This window comes from Zalophus californianus, chromosome 2, assembly GCF_009762305.2.
Source record: "Zalophus californianus isolate mZalCal1 chromosome 2, mZalCal1.pri.v2, whole genome shotgun sequence".
Taxonomy (NCBI): Eukaryota; Metazoa; Chordata; class Mammalia; order Carnivora; family Otariidae; genus Zalophus; species Zalophus californianus.
This window is the reverse complement of record NC_045596.1, coordinates 68,445,845-68,469,340: the sequence shown is the minus strand read 5'-3', so window position 1 is coordinate 68,469,340 and position 23,496 is coordinate 68,445,845. Positions and strand designations below refer to the sequence as shown.

Here is a 23,496-nt window from a genome sequence, read left to right as displayed (position 1 = left end):
AGGGTAGTGATGGGGTTTCTTCTCCCCAAGGATATTCCAGTTTACAAGAGTGTAGAAGTGAAATGGTGTAAGGCATTTCTCTAACTATAGCTAATTTGCTCCTTCCTCTGGCATTGCAAGAGGCAAACATATTTTCATCAAATAATTCTAATAGAAATTTTTCCTCCATAAATATGAGCTATATTACACCTGAAATTTTGGTTAATAGTAAGTAGCTGCATAGTAAGCTATCATTTATTTTGTCTAAATAATAAGGTACCACTGAATCTCACATATCCCTTTTCTATTTAACTTCCCATTCACAGTACTTTGCGTACTCATCACTATATACTTTACGCACACACACATACACACTATATGCTTTCTGTCTGTATATGTCTCCCCTGTGGGGCTGTTGGCGTCATGTGTGCAGAGGTCATGTCTTCGTCTGTATCCCTACCACCCAGAATGGTGCCTAGTACTATGTGTTCGCTGGCCGTAATGTCTAGGCCGCAGCTCTTCTTCCTCATGACTACTGTAAGCTCTGTCTCGTCAGTTATTTTGAATCCCTAACAAACAGGCTGTATGCTCTAATTGCTCTCCTGGAACTTTATTTGAAAGCATATTAGCCGCCTGGCTCATACTCAGTCTTCAGTACCCACAGCTCGGGAGCAGATGCTGCAGTGTCTCCCTCCTTTTTTTTTTGGTTAAGATTTTATTTATTTTTTTGAGAGAAAGATGAGCAGGGGGTAGGGGCTGAGGGAGAGGGAGAAGCAGACTCCCCGCTGAGCAGGGAGCCCAACGCAGGACCCTGGGGTCGTGACCTGAGCCGAAGGCAGATACTTAACCGATTGAGCCACCCAGGCACCCCAGTGTCTCCCTCTTTCTGCAGCTCCTGACTTGTCTTGCTAGCCTTCAGGCGGCAGTGTCCTGCCTCCTATATCTTTCTTACTACTTTCCCCATAATTTTCTGGTTCCGAAATTTTCATTATTTTTACATAAAAGTGTCCTATTTCTTTATCTTTTCTTACGGTTTTCTTTCCTTTAGGTTCTACCTCATCCTACAGCCTCATCTCTACAAAGTTGATCCCCAAATCTGATCTCTAGCTTGACATCTGAATTCCACACTTAGTTCTCATCTCTTGCTCAACATTTCTGGGTTTTTTTGTTTTGTTTTGTTCTTTTAAGATTTTATGTATTTATTTGACAGAGAGGGAGTGGGAGAGGGAGACACAGGCCTCCCGCGGAGCAGGGAGCCCAACACAGGGCTCGATCCCAGGACCCTGGGATCATGACCTGAGCTGAAGGCAGATGCTTAAGGACTGAGCCACCCAGGCGCCCCAACATTTCCGTTTTTATGTCCCAGCAACACCTAAACTGAACTTAACATCCTTCCCCAAATTAGTTCTTCCTTCTATTTCTATTAATAACACCACCATTTCCCTAGTCACTGAGGCTTGAAAAATCAACTTTCTTCTTCCCTATTTATAAACAGTCTGAAATTAAGTCCTATAGACTGTACTTCCATATTTCCTGTAATTGACCTTCTTGTTTCTACTTTTACATCCTAGCCCAAGCCCCAATCATCTTTTACCTATTAGGATAACTGTCACTTTTTTCCACCTTTCCTCAACCTATCCATAGATCTTTTGACATTCTTTCTAAGGCATAATCAATACTAATCATTCACAACTTCCAGTGATTTCCCTTCCAACACAATAAAGTATTCATTTCTCAACCTGATATTCAAAATTGTAATATGCAAACCTCTCATTCTTTTAGAAAATACCTGTTGAGCGTCTTTGAGCCAGGCATTGTGTTAGGTGCTAATGATGTGAAAATAAAAGAGTCCTTGCCTCAAGGCCTTTAATCCTTTAGAAGAGAAGAACAAATAAATAGACCATTAAAAACTTGTGAAAGCACAGAGGTAGAAGTATGTAGAGAGAATTATGGGAGTACTAAGGAGACCTACTTAATCAAGCCTGGCTTTGTTTTCATCTGGAAATGGAAACGTTTAAATCATGGGTTATCTTTGGTTTCAGGTGTCTGATTAAAATCTAATACACAATCATCAGAAATTTAGTTGCTGGACAAATTTTGGCTTCATTTTAAATTACCTTGCTCACTTTATGGCATTATATAGCATCCCTAATTACTGCAAACCATAATTGTCTCTAAATACTTTTAATTCAACCTTATTTTTCAAACAGCACTTGACAGATATAAGTAAGGTAATGGTAATAGAATTACAGGCATTTTTTTTTTTTAGTAGTTCGAGAATTTATAATATACATCTATAACAATTCAGCCTGTCTTCAAAGTATACTACTTTACACATAGTGTAAAAACCTTACAAAGATATACTTCGATTTCTTCCATCCTGTCCTTCATGCTGTTAGTGTCCAACATTTTATTTATTTATTTATTTAAAAGATTTATATTTACTTATTTAACAGAGATAGAGAGCACAAGTAGGCAGAGCGGCAGGGAGAGGGAGAAGCAGGCTCTCTGTCAAGCAGGGAGCCCGACGCGGGGCTCGATCCCAGGACCTTGGGACCATGACCTGAGCCGAAGGCAGCCGCCCAGGAGCCCTCGCCTTTTTTTTTTTTCCCCCAACATTTTATTTCTATATATTTATGATCTCCACAGTACTTTCTATATTATTTTTGCTTAAATAGTTATCTTTGAAAAGACAATATTAAAAATTCTTTTATACTTACCCACATATATAATACTCATGCCATTTTTATTCCTTTGTGTAGATCCAGATTTCCATCTTATTCTTCTAACTTGAAGAACTTCCTGTAACATTTTTCATAGTGCCTGTCTGCTAGCCTTAAATTTTCCCATATGAGAAAGTCTTTATTTTTTCTCTTTTGAAGGGTATTTTATATAGAATAGAATTCTAGTTGACTTTTTAAAATTCTTTCTAATGCCTTAAAGATGTCCGTCACTCCATTGTCTTTTCTATGTTTCTTCTGCTTGGGGTTTGTTGATTTTTCTAGATCTGTGAATTTTTCATTTTTATCAAATTGGAGAATTTTTAGCCATTATTTCTACAGCTATTTTTCCTGGTGCTCTCCCTCAACCTTTTCTGGACTCTAGGTATACGAGTCTTAGATTGCTTGATATTTTCCCACAACTCACTGATGCTGTATCTAGTGATTTTTAGTTCTTTTCTCATGCTTGATTTTGAATAGTTCCATTGTTGTGTCTTCAGGCTCACTGAATTATTTTCTGCAGTGTTCATTCTGCTGTTAGTCCTATCAAGTGTAGTTTTCATTTGAAATACTTTACCTTTCCTCTGTGGAAGTTTATTTTGGATCTTTGATCACTTTCTATTTCTCCTCCTCATGTTCATATTTTTGGTTACATTCTTTAACATATGGAGCATTTTTTTTAAGATTTATTTATTTAAAGGTTTGTTTGTTTATTTATTTATTTTAAGAGAGCATGAGTGGGGGGAGAGGGAGAGGAAGAGAAATCCTTAAGCTGACTCTCTGCTGAGCACGGAGCCTGATGTGGGGCTCTGTCCCAGGACCCTGAGACCATGACCTGAGCCAAAATCAGTGGTCTACCACCTAACCGACTAAGCCATGTAGGCGCTCCTGGAGCATATTTTTGATAGATTTTTGAAAGTCCTGATAATTCTATCACTTCTGTTGTTTCTGGGCTACATATAATAATTGATTTTTTACCTCCTTATGGATCATATTTTCCTTTTTCTTTGCGTGCTTGGTAATTTTTGGTAGTATGCTGAATTTTACGTTGTTAAGTGCTAGATTTTGTTGTATTCCTTTACAGAAGTATTGAACTTTGCTGTGGTATTGTAGTTATCTTTTTGAGGCACACTTTTAATATTTGTTAGGGTGGACCTAGAGTAACCTTTAGCACAAATTTAGCCCCACTACTCAGGTATTTCACTTCCTGGGCCTCTACCCAACTCCCTGTGTATTAAGAAGTCTGCATGCTCTTTGGTGGGAGTGCAAACTAGTCTCAGACCTTTGTAAGTTCCAAGAATTGTTTGGTGTACTCTTCTGCAGTGATTGATTCCAATTTTGGACCCCATATGAGATTCCAGTCACTCAGTCTTTGCCTTCGGGATGCAGCATTCAGTATTCATTCTATTCCATATGCTATGTTCAGTATTCAATAATAAAAGTCAGTCCTTGATTTCCAGGTAAGTTTTCTATACATTTTCCCTTCCCAGTTGTTTACTCTAGGAGGGTAATTTCCATAGCAATTACTCTTTTATAAACAGAACCAGAAGTCTTACATACAAGCAGTTTTATAGGGCTTCACCCTATATCATATTCAGTTAATTATATAGGTGAAATAAGTTCTGTGTGCTGCATTTATGTTTGTTGGATAATCATTTGGGGTATTTTTTAACCCTAAATGTACCACTATTCTTTATTTTTACTGTAGGTTTGGCTCCATGCACCGTATGAACTTCATCTTTCCTTATTTGAACACTTTATTGAACTGCTCACTGAGTCCAGGTATTAGTTAATATCTATGCAGTTAACTGTTCAATTATAGAAGAGATAATAGCATGGCCTTTATAAAGTCTTCTTTTTCTTACAGTGAAGCTTCAAAGAATGCCAAATTAATGAGGGAATTCCAGCTGATCCCCAAATTGCTACTGACTCTTCGAGATATGTCTTTATCCCAACCTACCATTGCTGCTATTAGTAATGTGCTGAGCTTCTTACTACAAGGTTTTCCCAATAGCAATGATCTGCTCAGGTAGTGAAAACTTCTGTTGTCTGTTTATTCACTAAAAGTACCAATGAGGTTAAAGTGAATGAGATGAATGTAATTGATTCTTATGCCTGTGTAATACCTGTAATGTTAGTATTCAGGATATTTGTAAGGCACAAAAAATATGCATGTCTCAGTATCTTGTCTTTATACAGCAAAACCAGTTGTTGCCACTAGTGAATAAGAAAATATGTAGAACTGAGCCCAACAAGATTTTTGTCCTAGACATAAAAGTGTTCAGTATAGGAATTCTCGGTTCATCTTCCCTGAGCCCTGCTACTTCTCAAGTATATGTGCCCAAGCATGTGTGCGCGCACATACACACACCCCCTATTGTGGGTATGCCATCTCTTTTATGTATTTATTTTCAATCACCCAAAAAGGTGTTGTATATTCAACCTTTTGTATGATTGATTATTTTGCTGCTAATGAGAAGTGGCTGAAGGCATATTTATGGATTGTCTGTAGAAAAATATCTACATGGTAATTCCCATCTTAACTGGAAATGGAAGGAGAACGCTCCTTAACCAAAGTATTTTCCCAGTAGAGAATTGGTTAAACTCAATTTGACCACTTTTCCTGTAATCTCCCAGGTATCACAGGTGAAATCACACTGAGTAGAATATACCTTGTAGGCTAATCTCTAATCTGTGTAGCATGTAAATCACTCAGTTCTATGTTCATTTACCCTGAAGACATTTTTGTAACGTGGCAACAGATTTAAAACTGGAGTTTAAAAATTATTTTGGAGATTAGTGTTTGTTATTTAACAGTATTTGTTTAAAACTTATTCTGGAACTAATAATGATCACTTTGTTAAAATTATCATTGACACCTATCAAGTTTTTTGTTTTTTAAGAAAACTAAAACCCAGAGGTGTTAAGCTACTTGTCTCAGGTTATAAGATTAAACACTGATAGAGCCAGGATTTTAACATTACCTGTGTTTCCAAAACCCAATTTCTTCATTACTAGGCTACATATAGATAATGTTAGGACATTTTGATTTGGATCACACTGTTTGGTTCTTAAAACTATATTAAAGGACTCATATTTCTGGAGAAATATTTTGCCCTATGTTTTAAAACATTGTAACATATAACGTTAATTGCAATGGTCAAGGGGTAGTAAAATAAATGCAATCACCTGGCGGCGTCACGGTAAAAAATTAGTTAAAACAAGAAGTACTATTTTTTTCGTTTCTTTGTGTTTTACTTCTTTTGTTTGTTTGTTTGGTTTGGGGAAAGAGAAACCTGAAATCTGTAACTTTTTTCTTGTATTTAAAGGTTTGGCCAGTTTATTTCTTCTACTTTACCGACATTTGCAGTTTGTGAGAAATTTGTAGTTATGGAAATAAACAATGAAGAGAAGCTTGATACTGGTGAGTCAAGAATGGAGCTTGAAAACTAATTACTATGCCCTGTTTTCTGGCACAATTTAGAATTATATGTGATGCTGTTATATTACTTCTCTCCTTACATTACTTTTCATGGTCTTTCACAGATGTATTTGTCTTAAGTCAAGCCCGTACAGTATGCAGAAATACAGAATTACCTATGGAATTTAATAGGGTGTGAATTTTACTTAAAAACTAAAATCTTTCCTGGAGATGGGTAGAGAGATGGGTGAAGTAAGGAGGATTAAGAGTACACTTAACCTTGATGAGCACTGAGAACAATGTGTAGAATTGTTAATCATTGTACACCTGAAACCAATAAAATACTGGATGTTAATTTTACGTAAATTTGAAAACAAAAACTCTTAAAGCAGTAAAAAAAGAGAAGTCACGGGGATGAAAGGTACAGCATAGGGAATAAAGTCAGTGATATTATAATAGTGTTGTATAGTGACAGATGTAGCTACACATGTGATTGGACATAGCAGAACATATATAGTTGTAAAATCACTGTGTAAAAAAATTAAAAATAGAATAAATTAATTAAATCTTTCCTATCATAGAGGATTCCTAGCAGTTTTCCTTTAAATAGCAAACTATTCTGTGATTTTTGAACATTGATTAATTTTTTAAAATACATCTTCAGAAACAGATACTTGCTATGATGAATTATATCTGTATAACTTACTTTCATTTTCCTATTAAATATTTAGTAGTCAGTGAGGGAAAAAGCATTTTACTAGCATCATTTTATGTAAGTATAAAATAAAAATAGTCTCATAAGTTTTCGGATTCTGGGCCCATGATAACCACTTTTTTTTTTTTTTAAGGTTTATTTATTTATTTGAGAGAGAGAGAGAGAGACCATGAGCAGGGGGTGGAGCAGAAGGGGAGGGAGAGAGAATCTCAAGCAGACTCCGTGCTGAGAGTGCAGCCTGATGACATGGGGCTCAATCCCAGGACCCTGAGATCATGATCTGAGCTGAAATCAAAATTTGGATTCAGCTGACTGAGGCACCCAGGTGTCCCCACCTTTTTTTTTTCCCCCAAACTTTCTTCATTTGGTACATATTTTTCCCCCTCTTTTCTTTTTCCTTTTATATGTTCTAGGATAGGAGATTTGTTTGGAAAACATTGAAAGAACCTTTTAGATTGACTTGTAATTAAATTCACAATATCTTATATTTGTCAGCATTATTTACAGTATTATCCTGTTACTTTATTCCAAAATCATACCACGTAAATGACTTCCCTTGGGCCACTGTTCACATGGACAGGAGGAGAAGTAATACCATTGAATCAGTGCCTCACAAAGGTGTTCTCCATGTTGACTACACCATCTGGGGCACAGCCTCTCTGGTGCTTCATGAATAAGAATAGAAAGTGTTATAATCATGTTTTTCAAAAGAGAAGCTAAGATTTGGGAGCCTCGGTGATTTCCTGCAAATTATAGCAGAACATAAGGCTGCTTCTGACCACTCATCTACTGCCTACTCATTTGGAACAATGTTGATATTTCCTTGGTAAAGCAAATTAGCAGTGGATGAAAAGCATAAAGATAAAATCAATGTATAACACTTACTGAGTGCTTAATATCTGCCATGCGCTGTTTAAGTGCTTTTTATATTCTTGTAACAATCCTATGAAATAGGTATTATTGTTATCCTAGTTTTACAAGGGAAGAAACTAAGGCCCAGAAAGATTAAGTAAAAGGAATTTACCTGAGATCATGCTACTTGCATTTGAACCCAGGTAATCCAAACTAACATTGTAAGCTTTTTAACCACTATGTTTTACTACCATATGCAAGGATTATTTCTTAGCTCTCAATTAATTAATATAAGCCAAGTAAATAGGTATTAGCGAAAGTCCTTTAAAAATCTCAGAAATATATAATGCTTATTTCAAATATAAAAAAGATGTAAGAAAAGTATTTCTCTAGCCTCCATATTTCTTGCTGGCTGTTGAATTCAATTAGCACAACTAGTGTAAAATTTTCTTTGAGAAGAGCACAATAGTGGAGATGTATAAATTGCTAAGTTTTTCTGTTGATCTGGCAAGTTAATGAGACTAATATTCTCATCACTTCATTGCCATTTGAAATAATAAAGTCAGAAGTACATTACTGGTCTTGTTAGTATAGGACATTTGCTGTTTATTTGATATGGACTGAAGACTATTAACTATAATATGATCTAAAAAATTAAAACCATAGTTTTTTTTATTTGAAGTCATTTATACAGCATTCAGGATACACCTACAAAAAATGACTTGAATAATAATGCTGAATAGCAATATAATAGTGCAAACTAAAATAGCATAAAAGGGTAGTGCAGTGTGGAAGAAAACATCAGTCTGAGTGGGAAGAAGTTAAGCTAGAAATTCAGAGTTTATTGTTTTACATTATATTTGAAAATTAGGGGAAGCAAAACTGACAGTGAGAAAACTAGACAAGTCTAAGAATTTTTCGTTTCTGTGTGGATCACCATTTTACTGAAAAATAATTAAAAAGGAAATAATTGAAGTAATCTTTATCTCAATTTAGGTTGTATGGTATGTTTTTAATAAAACAACTTATAAAATACTAGTCTTACCTCCTTGAAGAGAAGGGAATCTTGAGTTCCCCTTGGTAAGCTTGAAGCACCCTTCCCAGTGATTAAGGCACAAAATTAGCAGTTTAAAAGACAACGTTTAAAGGTAAAAAGAATCCCTTTCCCAAGCAAGTAAAAGCAAATGACTGTGGTAAGTCAAAGTTTAGCCTGAGCTTCAATTCTAGAATAAAGGAAGGCATAGGGATTGTGACTTACAAAGCCATAGCCCATCATGTCAGGCCTGGACCTCGAACTCTGGGCCATGGATGCCCAGTCCTGTGTGCTTCCAGCACTATCCATTGAGAACCATAAGCTTTCTGTTTTCTTCCCTTTCTTTTCCAGTTTCTCTGTGCATTTGTGTGCCTTTATCGCTCTTCTATGCTATTTAACTCTAAGGCTCCTTTATGTGTTACATTTATTGAATAGTTTATGCTTCCTATTTTTCATTTTTAAATCTGGTAAATTTAACTGTTTATATCCTTAAAAACGAAACTGGAAATTAAGGATTTGGATTATTTTTATCCATGTGACTACTTTCACTCTATTGGTAGGGGGTAAATATTATGTAAGAAAGGTTTACAGCCTTTTATTACTTGTTTAGACAGTGTCAAATATAAATGAACAATTTTCAGGATTCTAAAGAGAAGTGAGTTAATGAACCATTTTGCTTGTCCACTTTAGTGGAAAGTACTCCTAGAGAAAATATTTTCTAAAAGATGTATTTTTCAGTGAGATTTCCTCGGACAGTGTTGTATATTTTATACTGTGTTATTTACTAAGGCAGTTTAATGTATATTTTTTCGTTGTAGGAACTGAAGAAGAGTTTGGAGGTCTTGTATCTGCTAATCTTATACTTTTGAGGAACAGACTTCTAGATATCTTGCTAAAACTAGTTTACACATCTAAAGAAAAGACAAGCATTAATTTGCAGTAAGTAAAATTTTCTTGGAATTGATGGTACCAGGTGCTATTACTAGTTAATTCATAGTAGAGAAAAGAAAGAATTACTATTGACTTTTAATAGATTTTTTGAACCTGCAATTTATAGTATCTTGAGAACAAAACCTAGTCTTTTTTTTTTTTAAGATTTTATTTATTTATTTGACAGAGAGAGAGACAGCAAGAGAGGGACCACAAGCAGGAGGAGGGGGAGAGGGAGAAGCAGGCTTCCTGCGGAGCAGGGTCCCAGGACCCTGGGATCATGACCTGAGCTAAAGGCAGACTCTTAACAATTGAGCCACTCAGGCACCCCGAACAAAACCTAGTCTTACTTTTTTTAAATTTTGAGTCCTAATCTTTGAAATTAATGTTCTGTTTTTGTCTTCTTAATTCATCTGCCTTTTTAAATAGAGCTTGTGAAGAACTGGTCAGGACACTGGGTTTTGACTGGATTATGATGTTTATGGAAGAGCACTTGCATTCCACCACAGTTACGGCAGCCATGAGGATTCTTGCTGTGCTGCTGAGTAATCAGTCTATCCTCCTCAAGTTTAAGGAAGGACTCAGCGGTGGAGGGTGGCTGGAACAGACAGATTCTGTCTTAACTAATAAGATCGGAACTGTATTAGGTATGGGACTTAACATCAGCTGCTTTAAAATAAGCTCTCTTGTACTCTTGTATTTTGTATTGAAGTCTGATCAAAGCTTATACTCTTCAGTTTATCTGACAGTCATTAAGAATCATGAGTTTTTTAAAAAGATTTTGAGAGAGAGAACAAGTGAAAGGGAGAGGGAGAAGCAGACTCCCTGCTGAGCAGGGAGCCCAATTTGGGGCTCGATCCCAGGACCCCAAGATCATGACCTGAGCTGAAGTCAGACGCTTAACTGATTGAGCCTAACTGACTGAGCCACCCACGTGCCCCAGAGTCATAAATTTTGATGAATGATGAACAAATGAATAAAAAGCTTAGGTTCAAATTTGGCTTTTTAAATTACAAATCAAACTGAAGTCAGACAAAGGATATTAAAGATGTGAAAACTCAAGGGAATTCCTTATGATCTTTTTGTTCTATAATTCCCTTTCTGATCTATAAGTAGGTAATTAGCAAATTATTAAAGCTAAATTAATAATCAGTATTTTGAGTGCTAATTCTGTACCAGTTACTAAATAGTTTCATTTTCACAATAACTTACTTTCACAATAGTCTCATGAGATATAAATAACTGTCATACCCATTTTAGAGATGAGAAAACCAAGGCATAGGGATGAAGTCACTTGTCAGCTAGGAAGTGTCAAAAATTGAATCCAGGTCAATTAGATCCAAAACCCATGCTTTTAAGTTATGTTATATTGCTTCTCAAGTATTTAAGCTCGAAGTTTTAGCCAAAGTTCCCTGTTGTCTGCTTGCTAGTTCTATGCTGTTTTCAACATGGAACTGAGCATTTACGTAATACTAGAAAATTATAGTTTCCTATGTTAGATTCATTTGAACTGCTGTATTTCTGTTCATATTAATGATCTTATTTTGGAAATATATATATTTAAAATAATGTTTTTATTGAAAATTATAGTCATTCAATTCTTAAAAGTATTTTTAATTCAAGCATTTTAAAAATATATTTGTCTTTATAACATTACGTTTTAAAATCATATGTAATTGTATTCTGGAATAAGCATCAAGAATATATGTTTGCCCTTGTCAGTTAGGGATCCAAATTGAATATGTAATTTATCTGTAAAAAAAAAAAATGTAAAAGCATCACTACCTAGGTGCTGCCTGCACTGCTTTCCCATATATCAAAGAAAATGATAGGAAGACAGTTTTTACCACGTAAGATTATTTTCTTGTTATTTCACATTGGAAAATATCTGAAGAAAGGAATTCACTGTGAAATGATTTCTCAAGAAAATTGTTGGCTTTAAAATGCGTATTCTAAATTGTCATTATATATATTTCTATGATCTAAAAAAAAAATCACTGTTTTGCATTGACCCTAGGGGAGGGATGTAGCCTACAAATGTTATTATTATGAACAGTTTGGTAGCAAGGGATTTCACTTATTGACCTTAATGATAGCTACTAGGAGTGAATGTGAGTTCTGCTGAAGGTGACAGTTCTAAATGCCGACCGCACTGCTTCTCATTGAAGTACAAAACCACAGTGATGATAACACCTAAGATTCACACAGCACATTGTGGTTTGCCAAAGTCTTTTAACATGTATCATCTCATTTGGGCTTCATGATTCTGGAGACAGGTATATATTTTATGGATATAAGTTATATTTTATAGGCAATAAACCTAATAAATACAAATTAAGGATTAATTTCTCTAATTAGGAAAGTAAGACTGTTAAATGCATAAGGTCTCTGGGTCTGACGGTGATAGTGTTTCAGTAACTGTCTTCTAAGTGTTAATCCTGTTCTTTTGTCTGTCCTGTATCACTTCAGTAATATCAGAAAAAGTGCTTTTTCCACATCTGATCTTAGAATTTATTTGTCCTTCATTGATACCTGCTTAGAAGTTGCAATATGCTGCTCTTGTTCTGAAAGAGAAATCTAAGAATTTAAGTTTAATTTAAATTTGATTCAATTTAATTTCCCTGAACATCTGTGTGGTAACACACATACGTGTATTTGTATACATACATATATATATATCTCATATAATTTGGTTCTATTTCTCTTTGATGTGATGAGCAACCTAATGTCTTTGAATGTTTTATTCACGTTTATTAGTTTTTGTCAAATTTTTCTTTATAAAATACCTTCAGTGTAGCTGTTACTTGAATCTAAATTAAGGCTTAATTGTTATACTAAGTATTCCTTAAGATTAATTATAGGGAAAAATATAGTGGGAGAATTTAGAAAGGAAAATAAATGCTGGTACTGGTTTTCATTTAGGACCTGCAATTTATTCAAAATTTATTTTCCTGTTTAATGTATAAAATGCCACTTTGTGTCTTCTGACTTGTTAAAGCTCAAGACTTTTTTATACTGAGAACTTCACTTAGAATTCACTATAAGCAGAAATCACCAGTGTCCTAATGCAGCCAGACTTTCAGAAATGTGGTGATGTCATTAGGAAGGCCAAAGGAGACAGTGCAACTTTACAAACTCTGAGATAGAGACATCAGGCTCAAGTCCCAGTGCCACCTCTCTTCAACTTGGTGACTTTGAACAAATTGCCTATTTTCCATGTTATAAAAAGGATCATAGCAATTTCTAGCTCGCTCACACGTTCATTGTGTTTGAGAAATGAGATGATGTATGAAAGAGGTTGGTAAATTGCTCTATGATTTTTTAATTAGAACATACTTCAGAAGATTAATTCACATCACGCTAAGCAATTGGTTAGGATGAAATCCTTAAAAAGCTAGCTAGACATAAATTTGTTTTATTATTATAAATAGTAGCAAGTATGTGCTCACTTCATCCTAGAAAAAACAAATTGGAAGAAAAAAAGTGAATATTCATTTGAAATAAAAATTGCCTCAAAGTAAAAATCAGTCCTTCATCTCTTGGTTGCCATTCACACAAGTTTTACATTGAAACTCTGGCCAACGTTTATTCTGTGCCAAGCGCCGCACTAGGTTTGGGAAGGCCAAGGAACTGAGCGAAAGAACTGAATGTTCGAGTTGTATCCTGATTAGTTCTATAACAGAGGGAGCGGCATTGATAGAAAGGCTGATGCTGTGTGAGCCACATCAGTCAGCACTGACCCTCTCCTAGTTGAACTGTGTTTCTTGGAAGAGCCCTGCATGCTCAGACAGCCCCAGTTACAGCAGGCTCCCATTGCTATCCCAGCACCGGGCAGCTTTCCAACAGAATTACAGATCATGTTGTGAGGAAGGATTATTGTGCTTATTTATTTTGTCTAGTCTCAAAACTTGTAGATAATTTACAGTTAACTAGTTTAACAGGATCCAGGGCAAATGACATATATTAACTAAGTATAGTTAATTATAATTATACGCTAAATATAATGACAGCAATTTTCGTTTTTTAAGATACATTTTTGTAGCATCCTAAATTTTGGCTGCGTTTTGAATTTTACTTTCTTAGGGAAATGTTAGAGCTCGTTTGAGGGCATTCTTTTAATGCATAGAATTTATATTACCTCTCATATCTGATCGTCTCATGTATTTTTCAAGACCTGTTTTCTAAGAGAAAGGCTTGCTGAAATCAGAGATTGTAAAGGAGAACTTTTAACTGGAAGATTAATTCAACAATGGAATAGCTAATTGCCTGTATTAATATGGATGTTCTGGAGAGAAATGTCACATATACTGAATTACTCCTTTCTTTGTTAATACAGCGTGACAATCAATTATTCATTTTGTACTTACTGTTACATTTCCTTTCCTCTTAGGATTCAATGTGGGCAGGAGTGCTGGCGGGAGATCGACGGTCAGGGAGATTAACCGGGATGCTTGTCATTTTCCTGGTTTCCCAGTTCTTCAGTCATTCCTTCCTAAACACACTAATGTCCCTGCTCTCTATTTTCTCCTCATGGCATTGTTTCTGCAGCAGCCAGTTAGTGAGCTGCCTGAGAACCTGCAGGTCAGTGTGCCTGTCATCAGCAGCCGATGTAAGCAGGGTTGCCAGGTAGGAATTATCTAGTAAGGCGTAAGTGTAATTATATGTGCCGGAAAAATCACCGTATGGTGATGGGTTACTCTCAGTAAAACCAAAGGGATTCCATCCCTTTCTCACATTTAGGATTTGATTTGGGAAGAAAAATCTGAAGATACTATAGAAAACTTTCACAAAAAGAAGTCCTTTTTCCCTATTTGGTCTTTTTTTTTACTCTGTATGATCCTGTATGTGTGAAGACTGGGTGGTATTTGGATGGTAATCTGAAGAATTCGAGTTATGTGATTTTATCTAGAAATATGTCATTTCTGTAGAACTGAAAATAGAGTGGTGTGTATACCATGAATTAATTGGATAGGATTCTTAGTACAAGTTCTGATTACAAAAGTGTTTTTAATTTCTTAAGGATAGATGACATCCACTTTAGGAAAACACTAAGGCTTTATTTGAAGACTTGTGGATATCTATATATAGCTTATGTTTGTGGCACTGCGAAGACTTAGGGATTTTTAAACTCAACTACTGTACTTCCATCCTAATGCCAAATGCTAATTCAAATCAATTCTAGTAATTGACAAAACCTTTTAAACGAAAACAAAGTCTGTACCCTTACATTAAGTCAGGATTCAGATCCAGCCTTAACAGAGTTTGGTTGGTTATGTAATTTTTCAAAATAAGCATGACACCATAGTCATAAAATGTTATATAAAACAGCTATGAATAAGTCTCTTAAACTGATTTTTATTTCGTCAAATCTTATCTGTATGTAACCTAAAAGTGAATTAGAACATTGCCAAGAGAGGGGAAATAAGTGAGTATGCTTTTTTAAAAGATCCTGCTTAAAATCATCAGTCCTATAATGTCATCTCCTGGCTAATTAGCATGTATTTTCTTTTTGTTTTCATAGAGAAAAAAAGTAGAAAACAGTGTTTTTAACCTGGGTACCTAAGACAGGATGATACATAGTATTCTCTTTTCTTTATAAATGTAAAAATTTACAAATTTTCAAAATTTAGGAGGGAGGAATGCTAGGTCTCTCTCTCTCTCTCTCCATCATTGATCACTTTGAAAAAACCCTAATTAGTCTCAAAGAAGTTACAGAATATTAGAACTTGTGAGGGTCTCTAGCTGAAAAAAGTTGACAGTGGCTAATCTTCATTCACTTTGACCTCTGTAGTTTGATTTAGATTCCATTTGGACATTTATCTTTGGAGTTCCTGCCTCCAGTGGAACTGTGGTCTCTTCTATCCATAACGTGTGCACAGAAGCTGCCTTTTTATTATTGGGGATGCTCCGCAGCATGCTGAATTCAGTAAGTTTACAGAAATACTTAAACCTGCTGATACTTCCTCCTGCCTGTCATATATTCTTTTTAAATAGAGGAATCCTTAGGTAACATGACTGTTATTAACTGCACGGTCTCTGGAAGTTCAGCCTCTCGGTTTTGTTATCTCTGCTGTAAGGATGGACTGTGTAGTTGATAAGACCATGGACTCTGGAGCCCTGCTTGGGTTCAGATCCTATGTCTGGTACATAAGACGTGCTAACCTCTATGTGCCTCAGTTTCCTCATGTATAAAATGCTGGTGATAAAGAGAACTGATCTCTTAGGTTTGCTATGAGGATTTAATGAGGAGTTAGTATATACACAAAGCACTTACAAGAGTGCCTGGTATGTAGTAAGTGTCTTGTAAGTGTTAACTGATATTATTAGTGTCATAAAATGTATATTACAATGTATACATGTATGTAACGAATATATATTATTGTATATGTCCTTGCAATATGTTATTTGAACTTTGAAAATCACTTTCATTTAAAGGTTAAAAATGTATTTGTGTTGTATTTGTTTTTGTTTTTACTATTCTAATTATTTCTAACTTAGATATGAAGAATTGAAAGACTAAGTGACAAAATGTATGTTCCTATTTATCTTACAGGGATACTGTGAATAATAACTTAATTTGCTTACACAATTTAAGATCACATTGTAAAAGGAATTACTAACCAGACTCTTTGGATCATAAGTACTGGCGAACCTGATTTAGTCAAAACTATTCCTGTGTCATCTTAGAAAAGAACATTACTATTGTATTAATTTAGAATGCTTTGGGACTCTTGTTTCGGCTCCTTTTCATAAACATAAAAATCTAAGTTAAAAAAAAAAGTCACTCCCTGGGCAAGTATCAGAAGATCGGTATTCTTCATATATATTCTTTTTTCCCTTTTTTTTTTTTTTTAAAGATTTATTTAGTGCACTTGGGTGGCTCAGTCATTAAGCGTCTGCCTTCAGCTCAGATCATGGTCCCAGGGTCCTGGGATCAAGCCCCGCATTGGGCTCCCTGCTCGGCAGGAAGCCTGCTTCTCCCTCTCTCACTCCCCCTGCTTATGTTCCCTCTCTCGCTGTGTCTCTGTCAAAAAAATAAATAAAATCTTTAAAAAAATAAAAAAAAAATAAAACAAAGGTTTACTTATTTTAGAGAGAGAGAGTGCAGGAACGGGGGTGGGGGAGGGGGAGGAGCAGACGGAGGAGGAGAGGGCAGGCCGACTCCATGATGAGCATGGAGCCCAACTCCAGACCAGAGATCATGACCTGAGCTGAAACCAAGAGTCAGACACTTAACCAACTGGGCCGCCCGGGCGCCCCCTTTTCCCATTTTTATCATCATCGTTATAGCTGTAGTATTGCTCTTAAGGAAAACACGCTCCTGTGTGTCTCCTCTACGCCCAGTATTCTGCTCTGACACCACTTCACGTCTGACACTTCTGGTCACCAAATACGTGGGGGTTTTGACACACTAGCTGAGTGTCCGATGGCTCAGTTCAGTGCCGATGTTGTCTACCTGGAGGTAGCCTCAGTCCCTCCCCCAGCACACCAGATGCCAGTCACAAGTCCACATTGTGACCTGTGCTCCTGACCTGCCAGTTATAGATTGAAGGTTCCCACGACTCGGGAAGACATTTTATGTACTAGATTACCAGTTTATTATAAGAGGTGCCTCAGCAACAGCCAGTTGGAAGAGATGTGGAGGGTAAGGTAAGATGGAGAAGGGCACAGAGCTTCCATACTCTCCACCTGCTGTTCTCCCAGCACCTTTGTGTGTTCACCAAACGAGCAGCTCTCCAAACCCTGTCCTTTAGGGTTTTTATGCAGGCTTCATTACATAGACATGATTGAGTCATTGGCCATTGGTGATTGAACTCCATCTCCAGCCAGTTAGGGGTGCAGAGCTTTATTTTATTTTATTTTTAAAGATTTTATTTATTTGTGAGAGAGAGAGCACAGAGGGAGAGAGGGAGAAGCAGACTCCCCACTGAGCAGAGAGCCCAGTGTGGGGCTTGATCCCAGGACCCTGAGATCATGACCTGAGCTGAGGGCAGACGCTTTAACCGACTGAGCCACCCAGGTGCCCGGGGTGCAGAGCTTTAGTGCTGAAAGTTCCAGCCCTCTAGTGATGTGGTTGGTTCCCCTGGAAAGCCTCCATCTTTAGGGGCTTTCCAAAAGTCTTATCATTAACATTAACTCAGCCTGTGGTTGAAAGGCATTTGTTATGGTTAACGAAAGACACCCTTTATGGCTCTTCTTGCTTAGGACATTCTAAGGGTTTTAGTAACGCTGTGCCAAGAAAGGGATGGGACAAAGACCAAGTATGTATTTCTTATTATAAATCATATCACAGTTGCATGTGGTTGAAAGCATTGTTCCTGTCATTTTACATATGACAGTATGAGGCTCAGAAAGGTGAAGTAACTTCCCCATCTTTTATGTTACTCTTAACTCTCACGCAATGGAGGGTGGGACAGCTTTGTGGATAATACAGCCACATTGGCAGCAACTCTACTCATGTTGATAATGATAAATAATCAAAATTACTGACTGAAGTTACTGAGCTGTGAGTACACCAGTGAACAAACATCCTGTCAGTTTCTAGGAGTACTGTTTTTGTTTTAGCTTATTTCTAGATTTGTTTTTGTATATTTGCTCATGTATGTGGTTCCTAAGAGTTCTGAACCATGAACATCTCAAGTTTTAGAAAAGTAGTGAGTAATGGATTTTTTTTAAAGCAATTTTTAGCAGTGTGAGTTTTTCTAACATATTATTTCTTTTCTTGTCCCCATGACAGCCTTGGCAATCAGAAGAAGAGGGATCTTGGCTCCGAGAATATCCTGTGACCCTGATGCAGTTCTTTAGATACTTATATCACAACGTTCCCGACCTGGCTTCCATGTGGATGAGCCCTGACTTCCTGTGTGCATTAGCAGCCACGGTCTTCCCCTTCAACATTCGCCCTTACTCAGAGATGGTAGGAAAGGGGACAGGGCGGGGGGCAGAGGGGTGTCAAACTGGAAATAGTCTGCTTAGCGGTTAGCAGGATTTTCTTCCCAGTCTTTTAAGCTTCTGACCAAGTTAAAGCCTCACCTCTCAGTTATTTTCTGGTGTCTCCTCCTCACACTCTCCTTCTGCTTTCCCCTAAAATAGCAGTGAACCCTGCTTCCTGTTTCATTTACTGTATTCTTGCAAGTCCCTGGTTAATCACTTCCCTCTCCAAGTCATTGTGGACCCATTTCTTACTTTACGTGCTTATAGCTGTGTCATTGTGAAATGTATCCAGGTTACGGAACTCTGGTCAGACCAAATTTGTCTCCACTTTATTTATCTCAGGAATTAGGCATCTGCTGGACTTAGTCTGTACAAATTAATTATAGGAGTGGTTGTCTTTATACAAAAGTGAAATCTGTGTTTGTCTTTTTCGTTTAATCTTTCTTACTTTGTTCAGATTTTATTTTTTATATTTTTTTATATTCTGTACTAATTTAATAGAAAATTATTAGACTATAATCATAGGTAGTACAGGTACCTCTTCTGTCCTTTAAGACAAAGCCCCCAAAACAGTTATTACTCTATATACTTTGGAATTTCATGATGTTTTCTCTTATTTCCACCACTTACTCTAGGGTCTGGAATAAACTACCTTGTTCACACTAATTTTTCTTCATGTATAAAGGTGAAAAGCTCATTATAAAACTGTGGGGAATTCTAGGAGAAAGACAAGCAAAACATATGACCTGGCTTGTTTCTAATTTTTTTTTTTTTTTAAGATTTTATTTATTTATTTGACAGAGAGAGATAGCGAGAGCAGGAACACAAGCAGAGGGAGTAGGAGAGGGAGAAGCAGGCTCTCTGCCGAGCAGGGAGCCCGATGTGGGACTCGATCCCAGGACCCTGGGACCGTGACCTGAGCCGAAGGCAGATGCTTAACAACTGAGCCACCCAGGCGCCCTGTTTCTAATTTTTAAATCCTAAATTTTTTGGTAAAAACAGACCTTAGGTATCATCTCAACATCTTTTCCTTGTCAGCAGCTTATAATCTGTCTTCTGGTCCTTCTTTTTTTTTCTGTTGGCTCAAAGTTGGCTCTGGTTTTCTCATTGTTTTGTTTAGTTATCTGGGGTTTTTTTAATTTGCAAAAATGGATCAGCCCTTAGGTGCTACCATTGTGCCAGATCTTTATCTGAAATTCTGTGACATTTGACTTCTCAGTAGGTATATTTCAATATGCAAATATAGTCATTCTCATCATTTCATTTATTTTAAGTTCATTTATCCACAGTAGAGATAAAATTCAACATAAAAACAGATACATGGTTAGTGGCTGGTCAGCTTAATAGTAGAAAGAGCATGTGTTAAGTAACTGTGACTTATGGTTCCCAGTTGCTACCTTGAAATGAGAGTCAAATAAGCAAAGTGAAGTAATGTATTGGATAGCTTAATATGAGGTAAATGTTGAAGAAAAGTACTGTTGCTGCTATAATTTGGTTTTTAGGAAACATGGAAATGAAAATATCACATAAAATCAAATACGACTAGCATATATTTCTGCTTGATTTTACCAGGTGACTGATCTTGATGATGAAGTTGGATCTCCAGCAGAAGAATTTAAAGCCTTTGCAGCAGACACAGGGATGAACAGAAGCCAGTCAGAATACTGCAATGTGGGCACGAAGACCTATCTGACCAATCACCCAGCGAAGAAGTTTGTTTTTGACTTCATGCGGGTCTTAATAATAGACAACCTCTGTCTTACTCCTGCCAGCAAACAAACTCCACTAATTGATCTTTTGTTGGAGGTAAAGACAAAAAAATGCATTTACATCTCTTTTGTGTAGTTTTTCTAATTAGAACATTAATAACCAAGCACATTTGATGCCAGATACCTTTCAGGTTTCATATTCTTCTGGGTTGTACAGGCAGAACATATCACAGGCTATGGAAATTTTTTTTTATCTCAGATGTGCTATATCCCCTAATGGTTTATTTCTCTCCTTTACATTCCCATAAGCATATCCCTAATTCATCCTTTCCCTAGGCCAGGAATTGACAGACTCTGTAAAGGGCCAAATAGGAAATATTTCAAGCTTTGCAAGCCATACGGTCTCTGTGACAGCTCTTCAACTATATCATTATAGCCAGACAGCAGCCATTGACGGCACATAAACAAATGAGCACGGCTGTGTTTCAGTAAGACTTTGTCTACAGAAACAGACAGAGGCTGGATTTGGCCCCTGGCCTCAGTGTGCCACACTTTCTCTTCACACAGCGGCCTTGTCTCCTCAGCGTACAACTCCCTACTCCGTCCCTCATTGATCTTATCGCTCTTGGTGTCCTGTGCAGCTTAAGACATGGTGCATTGCACATAGTAGGTGCTTAATATGCACTTACTGAATTTTCCCCAAGGCAGCCACGTTCTGGTTGCCTGCTATTTTAGCTCAGACTGCTGTAACAAAATACCGTAGACTGGGTGGCTTAAATAACAGACATTTGTTCCCCCAGTCGCAGAGACTGAGGCGTCTGACATCGGGGCGCCGGCTTGGAGAGGTTCCGGTGCCTTCTTCCTGGCCGCCAGATGGAACTTGCTGTACGTGCTGTACTCCCGCATGGCAGAGAGGGAGCGAGCGAGAGCAAGCACACGCGCACGAGCTCTTGTGTTTCTTCTTCTTACAAGGGCACTAATCTTCTCCTGGGCACTCCACCGTCATGGCCTCATCTGAACCTAATTACCTGCTGATGGCTCTGTCCCTTAGTGCCATCACATTGAGGGTTAGAGCTTCACCGTATGAATTTGAGGGGACACAGACATGTAGTCCATTGCCCTTGCCCATTCTTCTAATAAATGATATGAAAACGCTGATGCACCAGAAAATGAGCCCCATGTGGCCACACTGCTGGCTCTAGAAATTGGTCATCCCTGAAAACCAAATTGGTCATTCACCTACAAAAAATCGCAAAAGATCATAGAAAGAGAATTTAATATATGACGAGTTGCCTGTAGATTCATGTTCTTTTGGTCACTTCATATGAGTAGGACCATGCAGTCAGTCCCTTCCAGGGCTCTGGAAATAATAATGGTCTCTGAAGAGTCAGCGCAGAAGACTGACTGCTTGTCTCTCTGGGGAACTTCCCACATGCTTCCAGCCGTTTGGCATCTGAACCTGCACTTTCTCTGCTCCCTCTAGTGGCTAACACAGTTAATTTTTTTATTTGAAACCTTAAAACCACAGGAGATATTATCTCTTATTCCTGTGAAAATATCTCTGCTCAGTCAGTTAAAAGAAATTGCTAATGTAATTCAGATACCAGTCATGCTGAGCCTGTTAACCAGGGCCACAACGTTTAATATTGGCAGAAAAATAGTCGTTATCATCAGTAATTCATTTGGTAGGGTTTAAAAGCATGCCTGGTAGAGCTTTTCCTCGTTGAAAACTTTGAGACGCAAGGTGGCTAGTATCTTAGTGTATCGGGTAGGAATTTGAAGCACTCTGTGCAAAATGAAATGGTGATCAGAACATAACAGGATAATAAAGTTCAAAAGAGGTGTGTGCAAAAAAGCATAACTGACCCAAATAATAAAATACACATGTGTGGAATATATGGGGAAATATATCCAGTAATGGCATTTTCAGTCTTGTAGGAATCCTAATAGCTAATTCACTAGCCGTGGATAAATGATATAATTGTCTTTTATTTTGGTTTTCTATATTTTTCAAAGAGAAGGTTTGATATAACATGTATTAACCTTGAATTAACGTTCTTATTGTTGCAGAGAGTAATTTGCCCTACAGTGTAATTGGGTCTGATTGCACTGAGGAGTCAGGGGTGGCTAGGGTTATATTTCAGGGAGAAGCAGGGAATGTCAAGATTGAAACTCCCAGGTAGATTATAAACTCCTTAAAATTAGTGACCATCTTTCACATGTCTTTTAATCTCTCACAGAATTAGTACAGTTTTATGGTGTGTTCTTTTCTGTATTTTTAAAACATTTTAACTATACATCTTGGCAGTTCTTCTCAAACAGGAAGATATGATGCCGTCTAATAAGAGAGATACACATTGGCTTCTAAAAATTAACTTAATATTTTGAGGAGCTTCAACTCTACTACATTCTCTGTACATAATAAACGTATCGCACTACGTGTCTTCCTATGGTGTAAAAAAATAAATGGCAAGCATATGATTTTGAATGTTGGGATTATGAAGTCTTTATCTCTGAAGAAGTTCAAGAAGAGAATTATCCTGTATATTTACCGTTTACCTACATGAAGGACGGGGTTTGAACCAACTGATTTTCAGTTCAGTATACGTGAGGCAGGCCATCTTCACCCTTAACGATTGTTAGAATCTCACCACAAGATTATCTACTTACTTGACTAGATCTACCAAAGAATGTGTGAAATTATCTTTATTAGCAGTTAATAAAAATAAGATTTCCATTCATACAGGCTGACCAGAGTGTGACACTGAGGCCAAGTGCAGGGGAGACAGTGTGGCTTAATTGAAAGGGCATGGGTTTGGGAGTGAGAAATAACCTGTTTTGAACTCTGGCTCTGTTATTTATTATATAAGCATTTTCATATCACGGAGCTCAATCCATTCTCTGGGAAATAATCTATATACTGTCTCCCCTGCATGATTTTTGTGGGAGTTAAACATAGGTAAATCACCAGCGAAAACTGTCTTGAGAAATTAAATGTGTGCTGGGGATAGCTGTGTGACCTTGGCCACTCTTGAGTTCTCTTCAGCCCTTCTAGTTTGCCCATCTTTCAGAGGGTATAAAAATAGAACGTGTCTCTCTGAGGGCTGCTGTGAGGATTAAATGAGATCCTACATTACAGTTCTAACACGGGACCTGTGGCACGGAAGGCCCCCTCAGAAACTGCAGTGGCCTACGCTGGCGTC

General features: G+C 37.2%; 1 protein-coding gene across 5 annotated transcripts in view; it reads left to right on the top strand.

Moving 5' to 3' along the window:
- Window positions 1-23,496, top strand: part of WDFY3 (WD repeat and FYVE domain containing 3) — a 266,868-nt gene that overhangs the window by 176,548 nt on the left and 66,824 nt on the right. For 4 of the 5 annotated variants that reach the window (XM_027599902.2, XM_027599904.2, XM_027599903.2 and 1 more), the window contains 9 exons: window positions 4,408-4,481; window positions 4,567-4,728; window positions 6,029-6,123; window positions 9,539-9,659; window positions 10,080-10,297; window positions 14,041-14,276; window positions 15,442-15,576; window positions 18,388-18,567; window positions 20,157-20,390. In XM_027599902.2, coding sequence (XP_027455703.1) covers window positions 4,408-4,481; window positions 4,567-4,728; window positions 6,029-6,123; window positions 9,539-9,659; window positions 10,080-10,297; window positions 14,041-14,276; window positions 15,442-15,576; window positions 18,388-18,567; window positions 20,157-20,390 — 1,455 coding nt within the window. The remainder of the gene's footprint in view (window positions 1-4,407; window positions 4,482-4,566; window positions 4,729-6,028; window positions 6,124-9,538; window positions 9,660-10,079; window positions 10,298-14,040; window positions 14,277-15,441; window positions 15,577-18,387; window positions 18,568-20,156; window positions 20,391-23,496) is intronic. The other variant, XM_027599900.2, reaches the window with a different exon arrangement.